The sequence below is a fragment of the Nipponia nippon genome, unplaced genomic scaffold (genome assembly GCF_047370975.1).
Source record: "Nipponia nippon isolate SJK-2023a ecotype South Korea unplaced genomic scaffold, ASM4737097v1 scaffold_7, whole genome shotgun sequence".
NCBI classification, from domain to species: Eukaryota; Metazoa; Chordata; class Aves; order Pelecaniformes; family Threskiornithidae; genus Nipponia; species Nipponia nippon.
In genome coordinates, this window is record NW_028262391.1 from 43,939,754 (window position 1) to 43,964,989 (window position 25,236).

General features: G+C 40.0%; 1 protein-coding gene across 1 annotated transcript in view; it reads right to left on the reverse strand.

Annotated features, from left to right (window-relative positions):
- BEAN1 (brain expressed associated with NEDD4 1) overlaps window positions 1-24,582 on the reverse strand; it is a 64,385-nt gene extending 39,803 nt beyond the window's left edge. Inside the window, exons 1-3 of the mRNA XM_087739165.1 lie at window positions 24,451-24,582; window positions 23,320-23,394; window positions 11,193-11,327 (exon numbers count right to left, since the gene is read on the reverse strand). Coding sequence (XP_087595291.1) covers window positions 11,193-11,327; window positions 23,320-23,394; window positions 24,451-24,481 — 241 coding nt within the window. The 5' untranslated portion in view covers window positions 24,482-24,582. The remainder of the gene's footprint in view (window positions 1-11,192; window positions 11,328-23,319; window positions 23,395-24,450) is intronic.
- Window positions 24,583-25,236: the final 654 nt, after the last annotated feature.

Here is a 25,236-nt window from a genome sequence, read left to right on the forward strand (position 1 = left end):
TCCTCAGAGAAGGATGTCAACAGGGTTTCATTCATTTATAAACATCATTTACTAGTTCTGTGAATTACTGTTGTTTATGAGAGTCTCCAATGATGCTTAGTAAGATAGATCAGAAGAGTATTTTTTGTCTACCATTACGTATTTTTTTTTTCTATCCTGCTTATGTGTGTGTGTGTGTATATATATATATAAAAAATATGCATTTATTTGCCACTTCTCTCTCTGGAACAAAGCCTGGCAGCTATGAACACTTCTCTTGCAATACAATGATATGGACAAGCCTCTTCTGTTAGCCACTCAGATGAAACCAACCAAATTATTTCAGTCATGACTTATGGCATATTTGAATTTAGGATTTCAAGGAGGCTTTATGCCCCCTGGCCCTGCTGACTTTTTTCTACTTGCTCTGTATTTTTCATCTTATTCTCAATTCTACTGCATATAGCATTTCCCACTAACTCATATTTCATAAACCTAATGTGCCAAAAAGCTGGATTCTGCCATTTATTTATAAAGAGACTGTGGACAAAGAAGTTAGGCCTCAATTCAGGAAAGCGCTTATGTGCACACTTTACACACTGTAAATGCATTCTTGATTTTATTCATACAAAATTTTCCAATTCTGGGAGCACTGAGCGCCATGTTCAGAAACTGTTTTACCTATTTACATTGTGGCAACAGTAGTTGCCTAGCTGATGGGCTCTCTTTCTTGTCTTGTCGTTTTGAAAGTTTGTATTATAGAAGTGTTATAATAAAAATTACTGAAATGTGTTAAAATAGCTTCTTCTGAAATTCATAAACTTCATATTACAGATGAAGGAAAAGGCATATCAAGATAACTCTTTAACTAGATTAGTTTCTTGTCCGTGTTTGTGCGTTTACAGAGCAGCCTTTGGCAGGCGGCTTTGACAGAAACGCCCCTTTTTTTTAAACCTTAGCTTCTCTCCTGAAAAACTGCAACCATACAAAGAAATATTTTAATATATTTCAAAATATAATACTGATCATTTCTCACTATGAAACTGAATGAGTCATTCCTTATATCCTATCAAATAATTTAGTCTTATTATCTCTACCTTGAAAATAGCTGTATTTAGCAGAATTGAGCATTTTCACGGGGCACGGGAGGTCATCGTCAGAATGACTGTCCCGTTTCAGGGAGACCTGGCACTGGCATCTTTGCTTGATAGCACCCGATCATACTCCTTTCTCAAGGCTACTGTTTTCCATTAGCCATTGCTAATTTCTCTAGCTAGGAGACAAACGGTACCAGAGCCATGCAGGCTTGCCTCTTCTGTTTATGGTATGCCAGAACTCTAGGCTTAGGTGTTATTTTCTAAACCCTCTATTCTTTTTAGCTACGTGCTTATGAAAAGATAAGTTGTCAAATTAAAGATGCATAACACAGATAAAAGTTCTGCTCTAATTAACAGTTACTTGAGGGCTATGTCAATTCTGTCCATTGTTCATTTCTGCTTACAAAAGTCGGTAGTATGTGAGTAGGATTTTTATATCAAGCAAGATTAACAAATACTGACCCTCAGCAGGCAGTACAGTATGCATTAAATAAAACTTCATGTCAGCAAATAAAAGAGAAAAATATGCTGGATGAACATAACAGCACTGGAAGAAGCAGCCTTTCAAATTAAGCCTTAGAAAGGATAAACAGAAGTTGTAAGAGAGGAGGATAATGTTGTCATTAGTTTTGATAATCCAGACTGAGGTAGTACATGAAATTTATAAACAAGTCCAGCAACAGCATTTTTGTATGCAACAGGCTGCATATTGTTGTAACAGGGAAAGAGTAGATAGTAATTTTGACAACAATCTAAATTCTCCTAATAAAACAGAAATAAATTTCATTAATGCTCCAAAGAACTGAAATCTAACTGGAGGCCAAAGCATCTTCTTGTGACTAAGCAAGCAAAGAAGAGTAACAAGTAGCAGTGAATTCAGAACTTAATTGCATGATAAAGATTGTTTAAACTATCATTACAACAAACAATTTGCTGTCTTAAGAAGCCTGAATGAGTCAGCAAGATTATAAGAACAGATTTACTAAGGTGCCCCCAAATTAGATGCAGACAGGTTTTTTTTCCTTCCCCCTCCCCCTTTATCTTTTCTGGGGATGCTGAAGTCTTTTTCCTAATACAGAAGCTTGTATTATAAAGATATTCCTGAATATAAGGAATATCATTCTGTTGCTTCATAAGAGCGCTAGGGTACCTATAATACAGCAATTTTCAAAGCTGACAAGTATAGTTATGTACATTTGCTAGGTGAAGAAGTGAAGTTAAAAGAAGATGAAATGACCTCTCAGGAAGAAACTGGCAGGCACAGGACTGACTGTGTCTCTTGAGTTAGGAGTTCGTTCTTGTAAGACAGTGCCTCTGACACGCCTTCCATTTGTGTTTCCTTCAAGGACCACTAAAACTAGGGTTTCCTATCTATTTCAGTGGTGCATAACAGTATCACACAGATTAAGAGCAAGTATTCACCCACTTTTGGAACTTCTCTTTGGAGCTTATTTTAGGAATCAATGCTTTCTAGGCCTCCCATTTGGGCAGTAAGAAGAGATTGGATGCATCTACAGGGCAAGTTGAACCTCTATGAAATCACCTTCCTGCGTACCTGTCCGTCTCCACTGACAATCTAGAGTAGGTAAACCTGTACTCAGAGGGTCTGTATACCTTCCCTGAAACTGTTTGCAAGGACTAGGAGAAGCCTGGATACAAATTTGCAAGGAGATGATTGTGAAATGACAAATTCCTTTTCTTCAGTTGGAATAACTTTAAAAGGACATCTAATGGACTTAACCTGGAATGAATGGAAAAAAAAAAGAGTGCATTCATTAGGTTAAAATGTAATATTTTCAATGACTGCTTTCACTCTTGTCTCAAGCGCTGTTATGTTCATGTAATAGCTGTTTAAATAACAGTACTGTGCCTCCCTTGAAAGCTGCTTTTCTGACAAGAACTATCCAAAATCGAAGTCTGTGTAGTATTCAAACATACTTTCCTCAACAGTGTCGTGGCAAGATTATGTTAACCATCCTGGTTGACTCTAGGCAGGATTATCTAGAGAGAACTTTCCATAGGCAGGATTACCTATGTGACTCTACATAAAGCTGCATAGAGAACGATGGAGATGATTAATCCCAATGGCCTGTGGTACTTAATAGAAGGGCAATTTGTGGGATTATCTGTGTAGATGCAGCTTTTAGAACAAACATAAACCTCGCTCCTATTAATATGAGCCTGAAGTCTTCATGACAGAATTATTTTAAGATTTTGTGCAGTGTTTAATTACTTTAATAATAAAAAGAGAAGTGTCAAGTGACATAAAAGACACTTAATTTCTTTGGTACAAAAGACTCCAGTCATGTAACCTTTGGAAGTGGGAGCGATGATTGCACAGGTTATGACCGTCTTTGGCTTCAGTGGGGTAAATTCTTTGGTTCCCATGAAAACATATATTTAAATCTGAAGCAAAATTTTAGCCTTTAAAACTACTTTCTCATGGTTTCAGGAAAGTTTCTAGATAGATAATACAGCCTTAAAAAAAAAAAGGCACATAGGTAATTTGAGATACTAAAAGACAGTTAAAATCTTTGCATGCATGTAAGCTTCTGTGCTACATGGTTGGCCAGAGGACTGGAAAAAGAGTAGGTGAAGGCAAGTATGTCTTAAATGCTACAGGTCAACACTCCTTTGCTGAGTGTATTTTCTGAGAAATGTATGGTTAACCCTTGAGCAAAGATTATACGTTTGATTTCCTCTTATGGCAAGGGAAGTATTAGCTTGTTTTCTCAACTGGAACAAATCCATGCATTGCTTCTCAAGGCAGCTTCCCTTGAGTACATGCAGTACAATGCTTTTCTTAAGACTTAGCAGTGGTTCTACTTCTGATTCAAGAGGATTTAACAGCAAAAAATCACCGTCAGGCAAGTTAAGAAAAGAGAGCACAAGAAAGAGAAAGAGAGAGGAAGAAAGATACAAGAATGTGTTTTTTCATGTGGTGATTATGGTTGACTGATACAGGAGGGAACAGGCAAATATATTCATATTTGAAATACACTTTAAATAGTTAATGTTCCTTCCCATTAGGCTGAATTTCATGGTAGCTGCACATTAAATGAAATCCTTTTATGTCAGTGTTTTCCTTCTTAAATGCTAAAATTAAGTTCTCGGAGTAAGCTAAGGAAGTAACTATTTTGTCTCTGAAAGCCAATATAACTACAGACGGTAAAAATTAACTGAATTGTGGGGACTTATAATCCTGCAGTAGGAAATGAATTCATGTTTTATTTTTTCTTTCTACATTAAGGCGCCTCTTTTACAGAGCTGTGTTTATATATGTGTATGGACACATCACCTGTTGGTAAGCACATACTGTTGGTTGTGTAAGAATCATCTCTGTGAAGGCACACATACAGCTTGTCAAATTGTTGTTGATTACTGTGATGCCATAAACAGCCTTTTAGGAACATAAGAGCTATGGCTCAACACACCGACTGGTACTGTTATTCTTCACTTATATTAACGAAATGCCTAGAAGCCATGGTTAGGAAACTGGATGTGTGAGGTGCTACAAAAAGAACAAAGATTCCCTCCTCTCAAAAGAACTTATCCCACGTTCTTCTTGTTTGACCCACCACTTGTTGAGGCTCTTCCTGCCAGAACTAGACTATGGTTTGCAGCAGTAGCACTGATGCTTTCCATCTTATAGTAATATGCTAAACATATAATGGAAATCTCCCCTGGAATATAGCCTCACTGTAAAGTCCGCTCTTACTCTCAGTAGATCCTGTGGATGTTGATTTTTTTCACTGTCTCAAATAGGAAACGTTGAATGTCTCTGCCATTTGCTCATAACTGGACAAGCAATAATGTCAAGAGTTCCAGTGTGACTGGACTGCCCACAATAGTGGTGGATATCCTCAGAATAGCATGGCCTGGCCTCATTCTTGCCTTACAGCAGTGGCCCACAAGAGATTTCAGTGAGCTACATGATGGTAAAAATGGTGTCATATGACTGAGAAAGAGCTGTCGGTTTTGTTTTTCCCCTTTCCTAGGTATTTATTTCTGAACTCCTTTCTTAGCATCTCTTCTTCCTTTGCCCTTCCCATTTCTGAGATCCTGCTTACCTGCATAGCTGATACAAAGCAATCTCTTATTCTAAATGAGTACTGAGACCACATGGTAGTGGTTACTGGTACAGGGAGCCCCCATTATGGACACTATTGTATCTGATTTTGTAAGTGCTAGAACAAAAGGTTCTCATTTTATTCCCTCCCAATGCCTAAGTACATGAATCCAGAATATTTGGTAGGCTTTAATGACACAGTAGGCAGGAGGTGATTTGAAAGTCATTTCCCTTTCACTCTATCATTAGGCCGCTTCTATGGTTGATGTACTGCCAGTGTTTTAAGAAGCAGATCTCATGCATTCCCCTTAGCTACTGACAAATCCAAAATCCCTGCACTGAATGTACATGCATAGTGAGCACATATAACAGACTGAGGAACTTGGCCATTTATTTCTCTGTTTAAAGAAAAAAGGCTTTCTCAGACCAAAAAAGAAAACTGATGGGACAAATAAAGTTCTAATGGGTATACTATGGAAAAAGCTTTTTGTTTTTACACCTGCACAAAGCACAACCTTCCATGCTTTTGGATGCTATAATCTGAAGTTTTGTGTTTGTTTAAAGGCCTGAATACTCACACGAGAGCTGCTAGTTTAAACCTAAGTACCATTCAGTCCAAAGCAAAAAACCCACCATGCTTCTGTGATGCATTTTTAAGAACTCTAGTGTTGATAGGAATGATTGACCAGTTTTCAGATTGATGGGATAATTTTCTTGGGGCAATAGGAAAGACATCCCTTTTACTTTTGTGGCTGTATTTTATCCTGGTTCTTCTGGGTGACCGTTCTATATTAGTTGATAGCCGAGACTGAATTGCTGTTTTATTCCAGCTTTACCAAATGAAGTTGCATGGGATCGGCTTCCCTGGGAATCCCTGTATAGCTGTAGTCCACCAAAAATTCTGTGGTCTCAAAAGCTGATGACAGACTTGCCTGTGAGTAGAAACAACTAAGTGCCTAAGTCCTGACTGTAGGTATTTACTGGAGAGTGAACTGTACTGTTTTTCAGAAGCACCTGAAAAGGTTCTTATTTTCCAGTTTGATGCATGTTGATGTATGTTTGAAAGTAAAATTATTGTACAGATGTTTCAACATGGTTCCAAAAGATACGTGTGTTCTTTACGGTATATGTGCTGTGTAACCACTAGTTGTCATACAGAAACAGTACTATTGTAAGCTGTTTCAGCTTTACTAAAAGGTATCTTGGGTTTCTAGAAAGCCAGAGGTGGGGGAAGGAAGTAGAACAAAATTAAAATAGAAAGAGCAAAACAAAATAACACAGTAAAGCATGTTATCAGCACTGAAAGTCTTTTTGGACTTTGATAAACATTCCATATAATGAATTTAAGAAACAGACCTCTGCACACTATGTGACAGTATCACCAGCTGCTTGGCCATGTAATTAATTGATCCTATCACAAAAGTGCTTTGCTAATTGCATGGAAAACAGTCTTGTGAGTAGTACTCAGAGGGTTCATCTGCTGTCCTATTGAGTGCTGTGCAATATGCTTTTATGTTCAGTCATTCCACTAGAAGCAGGGATTGTGATCCGAACAGCATTTATGGACACTTCCCTCTATATATAGTACAATATGTGGACCTCCTGTACTCCGGAAGTTTTAGGCTCAGGAAGTAATCTTGGGCCTACTTTCTCAGGGTCAAGCTTTCAACAAGCTATGCTTCAACCAGAACAGATGCTTGTGAAGATACTACCATCTTCTCTATTACAGTCTTCTCCTTTTGCTAGGGGCTACTCTCCCCATAATTCTTGATGTTCACAGAAAACTTCTTAATAAGCTGCTGGCAAAATCTGAGGAGCTGATTCAAACCCCCTATTTAAATATAAAGCTATCCTTCCTAGCTGGTGTTGTCTTTAGCACAGATCAGGGAGCACTTATTTTAAGCACTCTATCAACTAGTTTATGAGGATGACTGCTTCTAGTTAGTCAATGGAGGTGGGAAACTGTGATGGCACGATCTTTAACTGACAGAGCTTGATCTGGAGAAAAGAGCCGGTCTACAGCTGCAGGATACAACTGTTAGACTGTACACCATGGAAGATCCTCTCAAATGTTAGTAAGATTTAATGCTAAGTGCTGCTTAAGCTTTTCACGGCCCTCTGCATAATTTCAGGCTGCAAGCATAAAAATCCTTGAGGACAGCAACAGTACTCCAACAACAACTTACTTTAAGCAATAGAAAGGGATTTAAATTCCAGCATATCATGATTTTCAGTTTCTGTAACTAAGAATAACTTTGACAAGGGCTGTTTTCACAGACAACTCAAAAGGTGGAATATGGCTTTATTCTGTTATTTTTTTTATGCTGAAATTATTCATTTCCATAAAAATGGGAATTTTAACCTGTATGTTCTAGTTTTACATTATGATTTATGATGAGAATCATAAACTTCCACCCCAATGGAAACTCATTTCAAAACATCTGCTTAGCATCCATTGAGGCATTTTTAGTCAAGGAATACCATATTGCATGGCAGAAATTTGGGCTATAGCTTTTGTTTGGGTTTAAAAAAAGCCCAGACAACAGCTGTCTTTTTTCTCCTCCTTTCCACTTAATTCGTCCTAACTACAGGTAGTAATAGGCTCTATTGCACGCTAGTAATGTGCATTCATAAATACACACACTAGTGATGACACTGCTCACTACCAGCATTTTGACTCAGAAAATATTACATCAGCTTTTGTCCTTGAAGAAACACAAATTTAGCAGAAGGTGAAAATTTTCACTGGGAATTTCTGTGTGTAAGTGTGGAGGAATGCAGATGTGGCCTCTAAACATAAGTGGGGAGATGATGGCCATAGGTTTTTTAGTAGTGATAGTTTGATAGCTGTAGCTCTATAGTATGCTACATTTACCTGTTGTTAAAAAACACGTTTAAGTGACTCAATGCCACGTACCAAAAGGTTTTTAGGTTGTTGAAATAATCACATGAAAGTAAATTTTTATTTATATATATATATATATATATAAATCCTTTTCAATTAAAAAAAAAAGTGACAATCCCCATGTCTCTGAAAACATCAAAGTAAGAAAACAACATTCTTATGTGATAGCGCTATTTGCATTTTTAATCAGTTTCCTTAAACAGCATGACAAATTGTCCAAGGACACACAAAGTAATGGATAGGTTATATGATTGAAACAAGCTTTAAAGGTGTCTATTACTAGTGCTTTAACAGAAAAACATGCAATAAGGGAACTACAATTCCTTCTTGGTACCTGTTTTTTTATTATGTATGGGTTTCATATGAAGTAGATGACGTTTTTCTTGGCCAAAATAAAAAGAAAATTAAATTTCTGAATGGAGATGCCATTAACTGTAACGTAAATGTAACAAATTTAAGATGAGAAAGAATAATGGTAACTAATATGTAAATGCCTGATGTTTTTATTCATGCTTTATGGCTCAAGGCTGTAGTACTTTAAATGACTGTTGCCTTCAGTGGGCATCACAGGTTCTTGGATCCTGCCAGGAAATCTAAAATATATTAGGATGAAATAGACTGAATGAGCAAAAGTATTTTTCAACCTATGGGCTAAATGTTTAGATGTTAGTATTACAAAAGCAGAAAGTTAGAAGTAAGGATGATAAATAATTCAAGTGGAGTGCCTCTATCTTGCACATATATAGAAAGAAAAAGAATAAAGATGATACATGTATACTTTTATATATACACCCCCCCTTATATGCATATTATATAGTTACCTATAGATTAGCCACGAAGGGATTTTTTTTTAATACACCAGTACTTTTTTCATGTGCTCATTTAGCCACATCTTCAGACATGACTTCCCGATGTGAACGCTAACTGCATATGGAAATCTGTCAGCTTCTGAATTCCATCTAGCTCTGTCACTGCCTTGTCCTTTATTACTAGGTAGCAGTGCTATTCTGGACAGCATGAGACTGAAGGAAATGGTACACCAGATCTAGCTGCATAGTTGTTCTGTGTAGATTTTCTGTTGGTGCTGATCTTGTAACAGGTCTTGCTGTTATTCAGCAAAACCAACGCAGGATAGAGGTGCTTTGGCACTTGTCTTGTCTGAAACATTTGTGTGTCTGTGAAGTATATATGAAGTGACAGATGTTAGTGCCTCGCTGGATGACACTCTGCTCTCAGGTTCATCGTGAACAGCAAATCAGTCTTTCCATTGAAAAATAATGAATTTTTCCTCTAGGCAATTTCTGATTTGTGAGCGCTTCTGTAACCATTGCAAATGATCTGTCGGTTTTGTGTTTTTCAGCTCTTAACTACTGTAATGTGTTCAGAGCAAACCTGACTATTTGACTCTATTTTGTCAGCTGTCATTGTTGTAGTTTTTTCGTATTAACACTGAATTGACAGCTTTGCATTTAGAAAAAATATATATTTACATATACTAAGAAGAGTTTGTTGCCACTCACTACTTACTTTATGCACACCTTTATAGATGGGCAGAAAGTAATGCATACTTCTCTGCGATGTAAGTCGCTGAAAGGTTTTCATGTGATCCAGGCAAGATGCAAGATCATCAGAACTGATGTGTTCCCATTAAATCTTCCATGACCACACCCACTATGTTTTCTTAGAGGAAAAAACCACGTCCCTGCTGATTAGATTAAGAACTAAGAGCATAAGAACGTGAGGTCTTGCCTAAATTGAGGTCTTGTGTGTCCTCCCATGCACGTTAACTGTAGCCCTTCTGAATTCTCAATTATAAACTCATCATCTTTCGTGCTCCATGGATCTGACCTGAATCCTGCTCTACTTAATGGACTATGATCAACTCCAGAGAGTGCTTGCATTGCATGAGTGCTTCAGCTCCACTGTAAAGCCAGGTAGCGGGTTGTCACAAGCATGGATCTGTAGACTGAACAGTTGGTGTTAAGGGCCTGCTGCCTACACTATGCATATTTCAGAGGGTTTTGCTTTCCATTAGCTCTATCTTGCCTCCATGCATCTGAAGGCCCATTAGAGGATGGAGTGTACTAGGCTCACTCTTGAAACTCATTTTTTGGTTTACTTTCATCTGAAGTGTATTGCCAGTAGCTGTCAATCTGCTCCCCCTATTGTAACTTCTGGTCTTTTTGCAAAATTGCAGCTGCGTTCTTCTGTGTACAATGTTGTATTACCTAAAAACCCCAAGTCTGCAAATATTTCTGGCATGTAATTAGTGACAGAAGTATGTGATCCGTCCTATTTGTACTGTGTAGAAAAGAGGTCTAAAAGTAATTTGCCTTCTTAGATGTTGCTAGTTACAAAATGGGTAGGTTAAAAAGAAGGTTTCAGAGTTAAATCCATAGCTTGAAATTAACAAGTAAACATAACGGGCAAAAAGTAGGAAAAGAAAAAGCTGAGATGGTTACATCACCGAGTTTGCTAGTAAACAGCAATTGCTGAGATTACAACACACTTGTTCATCAGAAATCCTCCAACTAATCTTTCAACGTACTTGCAACAAATCTGGTTCTAAAACAAATGGCTAAAACTATCTGCACTGTTTACAAAAGTTACCCTATGACTCCTTCAAATACACTGGATATCTCTGACTTGACAGTAATTCTTACTTCTCCCTTGCCCAAGTATTATTTTAATCAGTTGGCAGTTTGTTTATTCACATTAACATTTCCAAATGCAGAGTGCCCAGCCAGCAGTCACTGCTCTCCAGAGCTGCCAGGGTCTAACTGTTTCTGGCAATGCCGACTGCCTTCTTTAGGCTTTTTTTTTTTTTTCCTTCTCCTCCCTCAACTGGCATTTCAGAGCAGCAGCCTTCACAATACATTAGCTTAATGCATTTTGAGCTCGACCAAATCTTCCATTCCCGCTACTGCTATGTCTACTATTCTACTTGAAATCAGCATGCAGTATAAGTGATTTAGACATATGAATAAATAAACCTTTAAATATCCATATCCTTGTAACAGCAAAACCAGATCAAATCTAATGTTTAGAACAGTATATTCCTACAAACACCAATTTGGTGAGCAAATGGATTCACATTTGTAGAGTGTTGTGTCATGATTTAGGAAAGTGAAGGGTAACTCACTTGAGCATGTTAGCTTGATGGACATGTAGTCTCTGCCACAGTCCTTCTTATAGTGACAGCGCAGCCAGTTTAAGAGGCAGAGTCCGTCACCACACTGTAGTTCTTCTTTTTTACACGGCAGAATGCTCTGTTCATCTGAAAGGAGGAAACAATAGATGACTTTGTGTAGCAAGCAACTCCTTCCTGAGCGACAAAGCCACATGTCTCCTGAAAGTCAATCTTCCTGCTTTTGAAAGCCCTGGGCAGATGAAAACACGCTCTCCTCTTTGTCAGATGTGAAAAGGGTCTCGGACTCAAATATTTCCTATACTGTTGCTGATCGTTTAAATAGTGTTTGAGACAGATGAGGTCTAGGTGAAACATACCAAAGAAATCACAAGGGTACCATGTCTCTGAGGCACCTAGCCTTCTGACCGACTTACATGCTTTAACATCCAAACCAAAACAATCCATCTTTGCCCCAGCTGAACACCCAAAATGGATAAATGAGGGAAAAAAAGAGATCTGCTATGTTGCATAAACCTGAAGGACTGGATTAAGGGCTTCTTAGCTCTAAGTATAACTCTCTCACAATCCCTTTCCAGTTTGACAATTAATGGTAGGAACTGATAGAGTGGGGAAGGATTTTTTGAATAATCTTAATAAAGCCTTGGGTAAATTTATGGACACATAAACTCAGGTTTGGTTTGCAGAGACTTTAAATCCTATATAGTAGGGTCTGCAGCTCTGCATGAAGCCAAATCTTTGACTGGCTCCTCAGTTGAAAGATTGAAGCCACTTCCCAGGACTACTGTTGATTCTTGGGGGCTGAGTAAAAAACTGAATCACTCATCTCTGCCTAGAGACAGGGGAAAAAGTAATTTTATCTTGTCCTTTTATAGTGTATGTAGTCCTTTATAGCGTATGGTTCCTTTTATCTTTATGCATACACACATGCATGAACAGAAATTTCCTACTCTCAAAGGAGAGCTGATACCAGCCTAAGCCCTGTAACTTAAGAACAACAGTTTCAGTCGTGCTAATATTCATCTGTGCAAAACATAATTGCACAAGAAACGGGAGTGCTGGTGGGAATGTCATCACTTGTCGTATCTGAACAGGATCACCCCTTCCTATTCCAAAAGTTCTGAGGGTATGCCTGAGGAGAGAGTGGTCACTGCAAATGCAATGCCAGCAAGCAACAGCTTTCACTGGCTACTCAGAACAGCTGTTTTGCTTGATGTCCATAAACATTCAAACAGCAGCTCCATGATACAAAATTTAAAAAGGAGTTGGGCAATCTCTATGCAAGGAAGGGTATGTCTTTTCTTTTTTTTTTTTTTTTTGACACATTAACTGCACAATACAAAATATCCCATGGAATGCCAGTGACCAGCTGTACCATGTAAACCACACGGAGCAGATAATTGAAAAAAGAACTTGTTATATAAATGTATTCCAGTTTGTTAGGTTAAAACTCTATTAACATAATATAAGGAACAAATAAATTAATGGAGATCAGGAAGTCAGAAAATTATCGAGGAAAAGAGGGGAGAGAAACTCCTACATTATTCAAAGAAGGTATTATTTTTTTTTTCATATTTCACTCATAGTGCTATTGAAAGTGGTCTTGTTTTGATGGTAGATAAAAGGAAACTATTTTCTGACAAGTGCGTCTGAGTGCGCAAATGGATACGCTGACATAATTCAGTTTCATGGTTTTGTAGGGCCTTGCAATAATGGGAAAGAGAAGTAAAATAGACAGAAAATAGTTCCTTAATGACAGAATAAAAAGTTTGTAAGTTTGGCAAGGAAGGCCTTTGTGCAAAAAGACTCTTTGGAAATCAGCTTTAAATTTCATTAGAGTACTACAGCTGTATTCAGGTTACTTTATGTGAGCAATCTGAAACATTCCAAATACAGGCAAATAAAAGTTGAAGCCCAACTTGAAAAACACTAGCTCTTGAAAGTAAAGGCACAGAGGGCTAGTGTGCAAATCGGTACCCAGCAGAAGACAGGCAGTTCTGCTACATCACGTTTTTGTTTGCTCTCCAGTATTTTTAATTTGGAGTCTTTTTGTCATCCTCTGTAGCTGCAAAATCATGCAGTTTGAAGTAATTGTTCATGATTTCCAATTCTCCACACAGCTGCTCCAGTGGAAGATGTCAGTACCCCCAAATGCATTTATAAATATCACCAGCATTGACAACATACTGTTAGAGTAAATCTTAGATTGTAGGCTTGTACCTGGCAACTCTGCAATCTAGAGGCCAGTAATCAGATCACACTGGTTTGTACTTTCAGAACACCTTGCGGTATGTTTCCCAAATGGCTACTGTATTTCTGGTAGGCATCTCAGACAATTTTGGGGTAAAATGGCATAGAATTCCCAGCAATTAAAGTTGTGCGGATTCCTGTCTGGGTTTATTTTATTTTCAGAGTTAAAATATTATAGAAGCAGCAGCTAAGCAATAATTACTTTGTGGTACCAAATGTAGTCATTGTGTAAATGGGAACAACTTCTGTTAACTTTAGACTGGTTACAGAGTCACTGCAAATATCAAAAAGGAATTCACCTGCAAGAAAATGATGCAAAAAGAAAAAATAATATATTAGCAAATTTATTAGAGTAATTGGTCCTGGTATGCATCTCACATATTTATATCTTCCATGAAGTCTGTTTAGTTCGTAAACTAGTTTGAAGTTGCCCTAGTTATTTTAAACCTCTTTGAAGTTGCTCCAGTCTATCCCCTTTCGTGTCTGTCTTGTTCGCTGTTCCTGTTCTTACTAGTCCAACACAATTCTCCTCTATCCCTGGCTACAATTTCACCACTTTTTTGGATGTAAGAAAGTTTTCTACAGTTCCTGCAACATAAAATTCCTGTTTTACTTTACACTGCTTTACTGGCTCTGCTTTGAAGGTCACTTAAATGCCTCCTGTCTCATCCAGAAAGTAATACAATGCTTTCTGTTTCTGCTAGTTGTTGAGCTGTGTAAGTCACTTTGGGATATGGTCTTTAGGAAAATGCTAGAAAACCACTGTGATGTTTTATTATCTTCAGGGAGAACCATTAAGATTGTATAAGCTATAAGAAATTATATGGGCAGATCCAATTTTTTTGGACTGAAAAGCAGTGGGGGACAATGATGGTTAAAAAAAAAAGGGTGTGCAAACCTATCCCATAAAGCTGTATTTCCCAGATGTAGCAAGAGCAAATTATGGCTTTTGTGAATCCAACTGATACGAATCTTCCATCTATTCTCAAGGGGAGCTGCAAAATAACTGAAAAAACCATGAAGACTTAAAATATGTAAATGCTTTTTTGAGGAAGAAACTGAGGCACAGGCCTATGGTCATGCAGCAGGCGTGGACAGAGGCAGGCATCACATTCAGTATGGTACTGACTGAACAAATAACAATGTTTAAGTTCTATGCAATGAAAATTCTTTTGAGACAGATAGTTTCATTTGTGAGAAAATGCATTACTTTCTAAGGTGATGTTTCTATCTCAGTAGAGGCCAGCACAAAGTATTCTGTCTTTAAAGTATGTTTTACCCTGAGGTAAAATTGATTTGAGAACAATTTTTCTACAGATGACAGGGAGCTAACAAAGTCTCGTTCGCATGAGCACTTCCCAGTTCTAAGCCCACCTGTTCCCAACCAGAGTCTGCCACGCAATGACATACTGATGGTTTTCAAAGTTTGTATTCTAGATCAGCACGCATTTGAATGAATTTATGAAGTGAAAATTAGTAATTTAAGAACATCAAAATGATCATATCAAATTTAGGTTAAGGTGCAATATTATATAAATGTGATGCATAAAATTAATCCACAAGTTGAAAATTAACCTGCAGCATTAAAATACACATAATAGTTTACGGATATTTTACATTATCCAAATTTGTATTTTCCTATGTTAGTAATACCACAATTTTTTTTTTATTCAAATGACCATGGAATTATATATCTGTTAAAGTGGGTGCGCACTTCTCGCATCAACCACTGAGTCTGATAATGCCCTGATCATTCACCAGCAGGAACTATTCTCTGCAACATAACCCTTTGCACTTTGTAAAAATCATACTCTTCGTTCTTGCCTGCAGCCTGGCTTTGAAACCTTTGTAGCCAGCCGCGGGAAGATAGTTGTGGTGAAGAAGGATCCTCCAGTGACACAGACATGATTTAACAACTCTCGAGTTGGGCGAGAGGATGAGAGAATAAACAACACATGGTACATGTTGGTTTGATGCTTAATGCTCTGCTGTGCTTATGTGATTTAGATGAGCATGACACAGAAACCTGTGCAAAACACAATATAAGGAAGAGAGATTCTTATCTCTCTGGTGACTTCTTCTGCCCCTCAATTCCTTAGTATTTTTGCACTGACGGCAACTAAAGAAATTTACAATAACCTTAAATCAGAGGACAGACACAAGATGTCGTTTCTATACTATTAAGGTACCTTGATACTACCTTTAGCCCTGCATTTTACCATGCTGTCCTGGGTTGTATTTGGGAATCAGTTTTACATGCTTGAAAATCTGGGAAAAAGTTCTTACTTCTACCTCTATAGATGCTCCAGCACTCCTGAAGCATGATCTTATGCCTCCAGCTTTGGGAAAATTTCCAATTTACAGCTTGCTTCATTCAATAGAAACATCTTTTTTTAATCAGAAGCACAGAAATGTAGCTCTGAACATAGCTTTTTTCTTCTTTTTGATTTTAGACTTCTATCAGGTTTTTAGACATCTTTCAGGTTGCCTAATAGGATCAAGTTGCATAAGTACAGTTTCCACTCGTGTTTCCATTTCAGATTATGCTGTTCTAAAAGCAAAACCTTTTCTAAAAGTGTCTATGTATATACAAAATCTTTGGTGGTGGTGTTCTGATTTTGTGCTCTCCCTAAACATTGGGACAGTTTCTGATTGGGACCGATGCTAAGAGAAATACTATACAGCATGCACCCCCGGGCACGATAGCGTGAATACATTGTAACTGCTTTTTCAGTCTATTATTGGATGTCCCATATTCTTTCTAAAGGAACATCTGATTCCACAAATGTGTTTAGTGTGAGGAGCGTGATTATTAGCGTAGTTTAACATACTCTCCAAATGATGCATAAAAGTAATCTGAAACAGCTACTCTTTGTTGCTCCTCTTTGCAATGTGTGTGTTATTTCTCTAGCACCAAGTTCTAGGCCAAAACAGAAATCGCTTTGGATTCACGTTCCTCTCCCAATGTGTCTCTGAGGCAGTTATAATTACAATACCAAATGACTAGATATTGTTGGGCTACTTGTCAACATGGCATCTGCAATATACCAGGAGTGTTAATTTGTCATTCAGAGCTTTTGTTGTCTATTCAAGTCTGCAGGGTTTTTACATTTGTTTGCTGAATAGGGAACGAGGATCGCATAGTAGGCTGCCTAATCACTGTACCTTTAGAGGCAAGTTTCAGGGCAATACGTTAAGATGACAACAAGGAAACACGGTTTACAAATTTCTAAAAACTCTAGTCTCTTCTGTTCTGTGTTGGGCTTTCTATGACCTACTTTATTAAAAAAGTCTTTTACTTCTTGCCAGTTGTTTGGGCCAATGACTTTCATACTGTGTGTGTTTGGAGAGTGAAAATGGCCATTGCGTACCTCGGTAGTCTAACTTGTAAATAATCATAAACGGGGAGCATTTAGCCCAAAACATTGAACTCTGCTAATAAGAGGAGATGGTTAAGTGAGGATTAGAAGCAAAGTTCAATATGAGGCTGTCCTAGTAAGAATTAGTCTTCCAACTGGGACTAAAAGCTCACCGTCTGCTGGGTGTTCTGCCATGTACTGTATTACTCTCTTCCCCAGAGGATCTGGGATCTCTTTTGTAAACCTCATCTCTCTAAGATCCTGAGTCCTCGCTGTAGAAATCCCTGACTGAACCCATTCTGTAAGCTGGGGCCTGTTTTCAATGTTTAAAAATTGGAAGCAGCCTATTAAATGATATAGAGTGACTCAGAAAGCTGTTCTACTGACCAAAGTGTTCAACTTTCTGATGCAAAATATGTCATTTCTGTATATCTCTTGGGCTCCCCAGTGGAAGGGAGACCTACCTGTATTTGTGATCTAACTAGAAAAACATTACAGGCCAGCTGTAGTTACTTTTCTGTCCTAAGTAAGTGGCAACTGAAGGTTGAGGTTAAGTGTAACTTCAGAATATTTCTCTCTTAGGTCTGAGCCTGATGGACAACAGGTTGTCTGTGGACAATTAATTCAGCTACATAAAATACTCACATGAAAAAGTAAAAGTAGAATAAATGTTCTGGAAATTGTCTTGCGGCAAGTCTGTTCCTTCAACCCCAAGTACAAAGACTTGGGATATGGATATGGAATTGGACAAAGATGGGGAAAAAAATGCTACAAGAGAAAACAGCTAGTGCAGTATCTTGTTAGCAAGAGTCAATGCCAAGTAACGGACAGATACCAATCCAGGAGGCAGGAAAGCCTTGCTTTCTCCAGAAGTTGCTATGTAATCTAAAGCAATTAATTTTTCTGCCAACCTTTTTTCTCTTCCCACCTTTTGTGTTATCTAGGCACCTGCAATCTGGAAGGACAAGGCCAGTTACTTTGTGCAGGATCTAGCACGATAAAGCTTCAGTCTTAGTTGGGTCTTTTAAGTGTCTATGGTAGTGGTAGAAGTAATCCTGTAACAATTTTGCAGCCAATTCAAAATAAAGCTAGGATGCTGAAAATGTGTAAAGATCAGATGCTTACAGAGCTGCTTCTCTTAAATCATGAAACTAAAAAGATTAATTGCCAATAGGAGAGATTCAAAAGTAAAAAAAAAACTAAAACTGCATGTATTTCACGATTTCTTTTTATAATGCTTCTAATGAAGAAAGAAAACAATTGCTAAAAGGAAAATCCTCATTTTAATGATAGAAGTAAAGGGATTAACAGGCTTGCAACTAAAAACAGCAATTAAAAGATAAGAAACTTAGAATTAAAGAGGCCAAAGAAACAAAGTGTCATAGAAGCACTATTTGCATTAAGAATAGACAGTGATCAAGTGGCTTTGCCTGGAATGTCCTCCAGTGAATTATCTTCACACAGGTCCTTGAAGACTGTAGGTGTCTCAGTGTCATATAATGTCATCATTTTTGAAAAATAGTCTGAGGGATTTCAGGAAGTTCTAGCAAGATATGTATTAAGTCTTGGAGCTAAAATCACTGTTCACATAAACGCTGTCAAAGCCAACTGAATTGCTTGCTTCTGCCAGCTCTGAATTTGAGGCCAAATTTTCAAAGCATCTGAAGACAGAGACTCTAAGTAGGCTTTACAAAAGCTCATAGTCAATTAGGTGTCCACCTCTCCTTGAAAGATGCTCTGCATAAAGGCATCTGGGCATCTACTGCATTTTTAGGTGCTTGAACATACAGCTCAAATAAAATCATTACATAATAATGAAATGTCAGACTGCAAGAGTTAATAGCCCTCAGCAACTCTAAAACATATCTGCCCCCTGCTCTTCTCTGGGAGGTTTCTCAGTATGGCTGCTGTACCAGTTTGATGAGATCCCCTCCAAAAACTACAGCATTGCTTCTATTTATTTGGTAGGGAGCAGGGTTGGACTCTAATCTGTATTTTTGCATAGTAGTTGCATAGGAATGAATTATAAACTATTATTCTAAACTATTATTCTCTCCACTAAAAAAAAAAAAAAAACAGGAATGGGAGGTAGGAGTTGGGAGAAGCTGCTGAAACTAAAGCATTAAGTCAGTAGTTACAGTGGAAATAAACGATTTGGGGTTGTCAGCCTACATCCTCATAAACGAGGATGAGAAATTGTCAGGCTTGAAGAGAAATTGATACCTTCCTAGTGCAGATTTCAGTCTAATAAATTAAAAGGTGAAAAAATCATTCTTGATGTAACTGAGACAATTTCAAGCCATCGTAAAATAAATTGATGGCAGAAAGATACTGAGCAGGATATGACTTATTAGGGGAGAAGAACAAAGAATTCTGAGGTGTGGTTCTGGAGGTGTTTAAATATCCTTCCCTTCTGCACAGTTGGAGTCATTAAAGCCTGAATTGCAATGTGGAAAACTGTAGGGAGAGATGAGTGCCTTCAGAAAACGTCCACACTTTGAGAAAAAAAATCAGTGAAGGACAAGCAGATTATTTTGGGGATTAAACTTTGCTGTGCACTTAGAGCAGAGGGGGCAACTAGAGCGTGTGTTTCCCTCACTGCCTGGCATCACAGACATACATGGTTTCTGGCATTCTCTGTTAGAGAAGAGAGAGACTGGTAATGGGTGGCAGATGTTGGTGCTTTGATCACTGACACTTCTCAAGGCATCCCACAAATGCAAGGGAATATACTGCTGTGGGATGCAGCAGTCTGGGTGCAGATCTGTCAGTCTGTCTCTTAAACTTCCTGGCATCATGTACTCTCTCCAGGACACCAGCTCACAGCCAAGCTGTCACGCACAGGCTTGAAGCAATCTCTTGTCTTTCTGTATGTCTCAAATCTGGTGCAGCCAACAGAACCACTGTAAAATACTTGCACAGATCCAAAATCACCCAGTTTCTTCACCCGTTTGAACTGAGGCACTGGGCTCCACCTGTGCATACGAAGGTGAAGTTATGCTCATTGAGTACTGGCCCCTGGACAACTGTGTTGAACTGGCTTGAGTCGGGAGACCATTCTGGGAAAAATACAGGATTTGCCATCAAGAACAAGACTCCCTAGCCTGTAGCAGTGGAGAGAGCGTTTTATTCTTGCTGTGTACAGAAAGTTTTCCTTGTTTATGAGTAGAAGTTTGTTCACCCTTCCACCATTTTCCCGGGGTCTCAGAGCACAGCTAGCAGTGCTGTAGTCAATGACAACACAGCTGGCAGCCAGCTGTGCTGTTACGGTGTCTGAGCCGAATGCTGATGGATAGCATCCAAATGTCTACTCAAGGGCCTACTGGTTTCAGGATCAGGATTTTCTGCACTTTTCCTTTGTAGCAAGTACGACCCTGCACCTGGCTTAGGTGGGTTTTCATGCAGAAAGAGGAGAGCACCACGTTCTGAATGTTCTTGATTTTGTGAGATAATTCTGTTTAGTAAGAGTAAGTTTGTAAGATCTATAAAGGTTATAACACCTTTATAGAGTGTCTTAATGCTGCATTTTAAAATGCTCTCTGCATATTTCAGAGTTTTGTTTCTCCTGATTCATGCATCCAAATGAACGTTTTACGTATCTCTGGACCTTCCTTGTGCTCTTAGATGTAACAGCAGAGACATAGTTCAAAATGGTTATCATAAAGATTTACTAATATTTAAATACATAACTATATAGTCACTTAATAGTTGTAAAACAACTATCTTTTTATAATAGCTGACATGTATTGGCAATCTGGATAACTGATTGAAAAATCAGTTGATTTGTTTGCTTCTACCTGTGCTTAAAATCCGTTTCTGCAGAGACGAATCTCAGAACTGCCGGGGAGGAGGTCGAGGAGGCAGCGGCATGCAGGAAGGGAAGGCGGTTTTGTCTGCCCTTGACCACTGTCTGCCTTTTTACTTCTCTGACAGTTTTGGGCCCCCTTCATTTAAGTATTACAAACGCTTACTAAGGTTCATGACTGCTGATTAATAATGATTTATACTCATTGTCATCAATATTTTCTAGAGATAATTTTGACTTTTTACTTTAAAAAACAAACAAACAAACCTGACCAAAAGCTAAAAACACTTTGCAAAGAAAATCCAATGTTTCTTTCAGAAAGGAACATCTAAAGCAACAAAGCTAATAGCAAATTTTATTTCTGATCAGAAAGTTCCATTAAATGCTGGAACCATCAACCCGCCTTGGAACCGCGTGGTTGGAAGTCACATAGGTCCATTCTTGAGTATTAGCTTGCCTGGACTTGGCTTCTGTGACTCTACCCCTTTGTCCTGTACAAGATGCAGTATTCTTGAGGCACAGCTGACTTTGTATGAGAAAAGCTGCAGTCCTGCTCCCAGGCTGTTGCACTTGCTTAGGAAAATCACTGTTTGGAGAGTAAACAGATCTAGTACCCAGCATACATTAATTCTGCATAGCTCCTTCCTGTAGTACATAGTAATGGCCTGGGATAACACCAGTCTCTTTCCATGTTCGCTGTAAAAGCATAATACAAGCTACAGTTTGGCTTGTTGGGTGTATTTTTGGCTACTGCCCACCTGGTATTGTGTTAATATTATCTGTTATTGTCAGTAGAACATTTCACAGTCCAGGCAGTACAGTAATTAAACACAATAGCCCTTGTGTAGAAGGCCAGAATGCCGGGCCTGGCTGAACTGTACTCAGTTAAGGCCAAAGTAAAACAAAAATATTGTCATAAGAACACTTAATTTTGAAGAAACATAGGCACCCATTTGGAAATTAGGGCAATACTCAGACTACTCTGAACTGTTTGCTGCAACAGTTCTATTACAAAACTCCACTGATCTAGAGTTAATGCAGTACAAAGTTGTCCCGCCATAAAGAGGTCTCTCTGGGAGGGGCAATGGCAGGGAAAAATCTGAGCTTAAGGGTCAAGGAACGTGAAAGTGAAGAATGGATGAGAAATTATGTTATTTTGATATGAATCCCCAAACTAAACATATACTGGCTACATATATAATGAAGTGCCACGAAATGTCATTTCATGCATGATGTAAAACCAAAAGTTCTGTGCAAAAATTATCTAAAGAGAATTTTTGCAATATTAACCTGTAACAACATAAGCACATCAAGTATTTTTTTGCCAAGTCTACCGGCAATTCACTAATAAATGAGTAGACTGCCACATGTAGCTATGCTAATGTAAACATTTACAATTTCTGGTCGTTTTTGTATTGTTGTTATGTATTTTCTGTGACTTCGGTGATGCCAGTTGGCCGTCGATTAGGTAGCCAGAGGGTGAACAATTTTAATCAGCAGCTACTAATTTTGGACTTGCCCAACTGACCCCAACTTGAACATGTTTTTTCTAGGAGTTCAAGGGATTATCGGGCAATCTGAAAGAGAACACTTTGCATTTACTTGGTTTTGCACTGTCTTCAGCTTTACCAACCCAACTCCACTTCCAGTTACCAAAGTTATCTTGGGGTTAGATCCTACAAACACCTAGTGTTGACAGACGGTGGTCTTGACACTATGAGTTACTTCTCCAAGTTGGTAGGTTGTGGCAGCAAACATTAAGCTTGACAGTAGTTCCAGCCTGTGAGTGATAGTAGCTGCCTTTGTTGTTCCTTTATGTGTGTTCCAGAGTAAATAAGACAACTTTTTGCCTGTTCTTTCTTTAAACTTCAGGTTTAATAATATGATTTCTCACCCATGATGGGCATTTTAGTTTGAAAGTTGTTACCAAAGTCATAATCTAATTACAACATTTCAGCATGGCTCTTCTTGAGCTGCAGCAATTGCTCTGAGAGATATCTTGGTTCTTCTAATTGTTGTGCGTATATTTTTATCATTACGCATTCTTTCATCTAAGAGATTGGACGTGCTACTCTGCTTCCCTGCATACGTGTCGTTTTCTGCCAAAACAGGACCAGTGACACGGGCAGAATTGGCTCCTAAAACATTACATTTCCTTTTCAAAAATCTTTCATGTAATAACTACAAAAGTCAGTCATAAAAAGGAGAGTAGAAGGAAGTCAAATGTCACGAATTGTTTTATTTCAGTGATTGGAAGTAATTTTTAGCCACATTTTTTTCACTAGTGAGTGCCAAAATGATATAAATTTTGACTGATGTCAGTGTGCTCAATTTGTAAATCAGTTTTAGCAGCTATGTGCTAATTTGTTGTCGTGGGAGAAAATGCTGAAAAGGAGGATTAAAAAAAAAAAAAAAAAAAAGAAGAAATATTGAAGTACTTGTACCTGACACTAAATGTTATGGTCCTGTATTTCAGACAATGCTCTCACTCATTTCTGTGAGTTTTGTCTGTATAAAGATCACAAGGTTAAGTCAATTTCTGTTAACTCAGTTGTCGTCTTAGTCAGGAAGCTATTTGCTTTTTAATGGATTGATGTTTATCTGCTAGAGGACTTTAAATATAATATTCCTACAGCTGTACATGACTGCAAGGCATGCTATTAATGCAGTTTAAAAAAAAAAAAAAAAGAAAAAAGAGACTACTTACAGAGATTGGAATAATTGCTGCCTATTCCAATACGGATGGAGCTTCCAGAGATGAGAGGAAGTTGGAAGAAAAGCACTAAGGAGGGAAAAATGGAAAAAAAGGTCCTTAATAGCAGTTTGTTTTTGTTTTGCAACCAGATGTCAGTTGAAGACACACTGTGTTGTTAACATGCACCCACTCTCTCTGGGGCAGGATTACATGTTGCAGGCTCTGAATATACGCACAGATGTAGCTTGAATGGGGGTGAAAAAACCAAGCAAGTCATTGCTTCATACTTCCAGGAATCACTCCAGTTCAGGAAATTGTATTATATATGACTTTAATGCCTCGGAGAGTCAAACCCCCGTGTATAAACAACAACGTGTTATATAAATATGCTAATTATTGTTGTTAAGTCATTCACCAGTCTCTGAAACAGGCACCTACCATTGTAAAACAAAATAACTGTTCCCTAATTTGTTTAAGTGCATCTTGAATACATTAGGCATGTGTGTGTGTCAGATCGGGTTGGAATAAATTTATTCTCAAATTTGATACACATACTCCCCCTATGCATCTAAGCTTTAATATTTATAACTCGCACTTCAGGGGTTTATACTTGCAGGCAACAAAATGCATGTGAGTAAAACGTGTCCTAAATAACAAAACGTTTAGCTTTCTTGAAAGGTGGGCTTGTTTGCTCCCGCAGTTGCATACAAAATACCACCCCCCGCCCGTCCGTCGGGTGCCCTACAGCGTTTGTACGGCCCTTTGCCGGGGCCGTGCTTGCACCCGGGCGAGGCGCGCTCCCCCCGCGCCCCGGGGATGCTCCCGCCGTCTGCCCCGCCGCCGGCACCTCGCCGCTCATCGCCCGCAGCGGGTTTTCCCCTCGGGCTCCCGCGCTCGCCGCCGCAGCCTCGGCACGGCGCGGGGGCGCAGCCCGGGGCGGGGGGAGCTGCTGCTTTTTGGGGAGGGGGTGCCCGAGTAACAGAAAGTTTCCGCGGAAGCCCTCCCCCGCCGCGCCACGCCGCCGCCGCCCGGGGCAGAGCCCTGCCCGGCCGCGGGCCGCCCCCCGCCCCGCCGGGCCCCCCGCTGCCGCCCGCGGCAGGGGCGAGCGCCCGGCGCGGCTCCCGCCGCCTCAGCGCGCCTTACCCCAGCACGCAGCGGCGGCCGTTGTCTCCATGCGCCTCCGCCGCGGCTCCCCGGCGGCGGGCGGGCGGCGAGGCGGGCGCAGCCGCCGCCGGGAGACGCGCCCCGCCGCCTCCTCCTGCGTGCGGGGCCGGAGCGGCGGCGGCGGCTGGACGGAGCCGGCGCCCATGGGCGGAGGGCGGGGGGAGGCGGGTGACCTCCGCCCCGCGGGGGCCGGCCGGAGCTGCCCCTGCCCTGCCCTGCCTCCAGCCGCGGCGGGGGGGGGCGGGAGGGAGCCGGGGCAGCCCGGCGGGGGGCGGGCGGTGGCCCGGCCCGAGGGGAGCGGGGCCACGGGGTGCGGGGTGCGGTCCGGCCCGGGGGGAGCGGGGCCCGGAGGCGGCGGGGCCGGGGCAGGCCGCACGGCGGGCCGGGCCGCCCGCGGGGTGCTGGGGGCTGCACATACGTGGGGGCCTGAGCCGGCCTGGGGGGGCTCCTGAGCTCCCGGGGTCTGGAGTAACCGCGGCTCCGCTCCTTCCCCTCCCTTCTGCAGGGCCCGGGGAAAGGGAAGGAAAGTGTTAGGGGCGCTGCGGGGATTTGCTGCTTGGATAAGGAGCTGTAGGCGGATAACGGCTCTTGAAAGCCGAGTCCAGCCCAGCACTTTGGCTAAAAGGGAGGGGACTGCCTGGGAATAAACCCGCGGGGACGGACGGGATTATCTGAGCAGTGCAGAGGAAATAATTCGCTGTGGCTGGATGGGGGCCGGGAGAAGAATGGAGTCCAAGTAAGAGCTAAACCCACTTTACAATACTA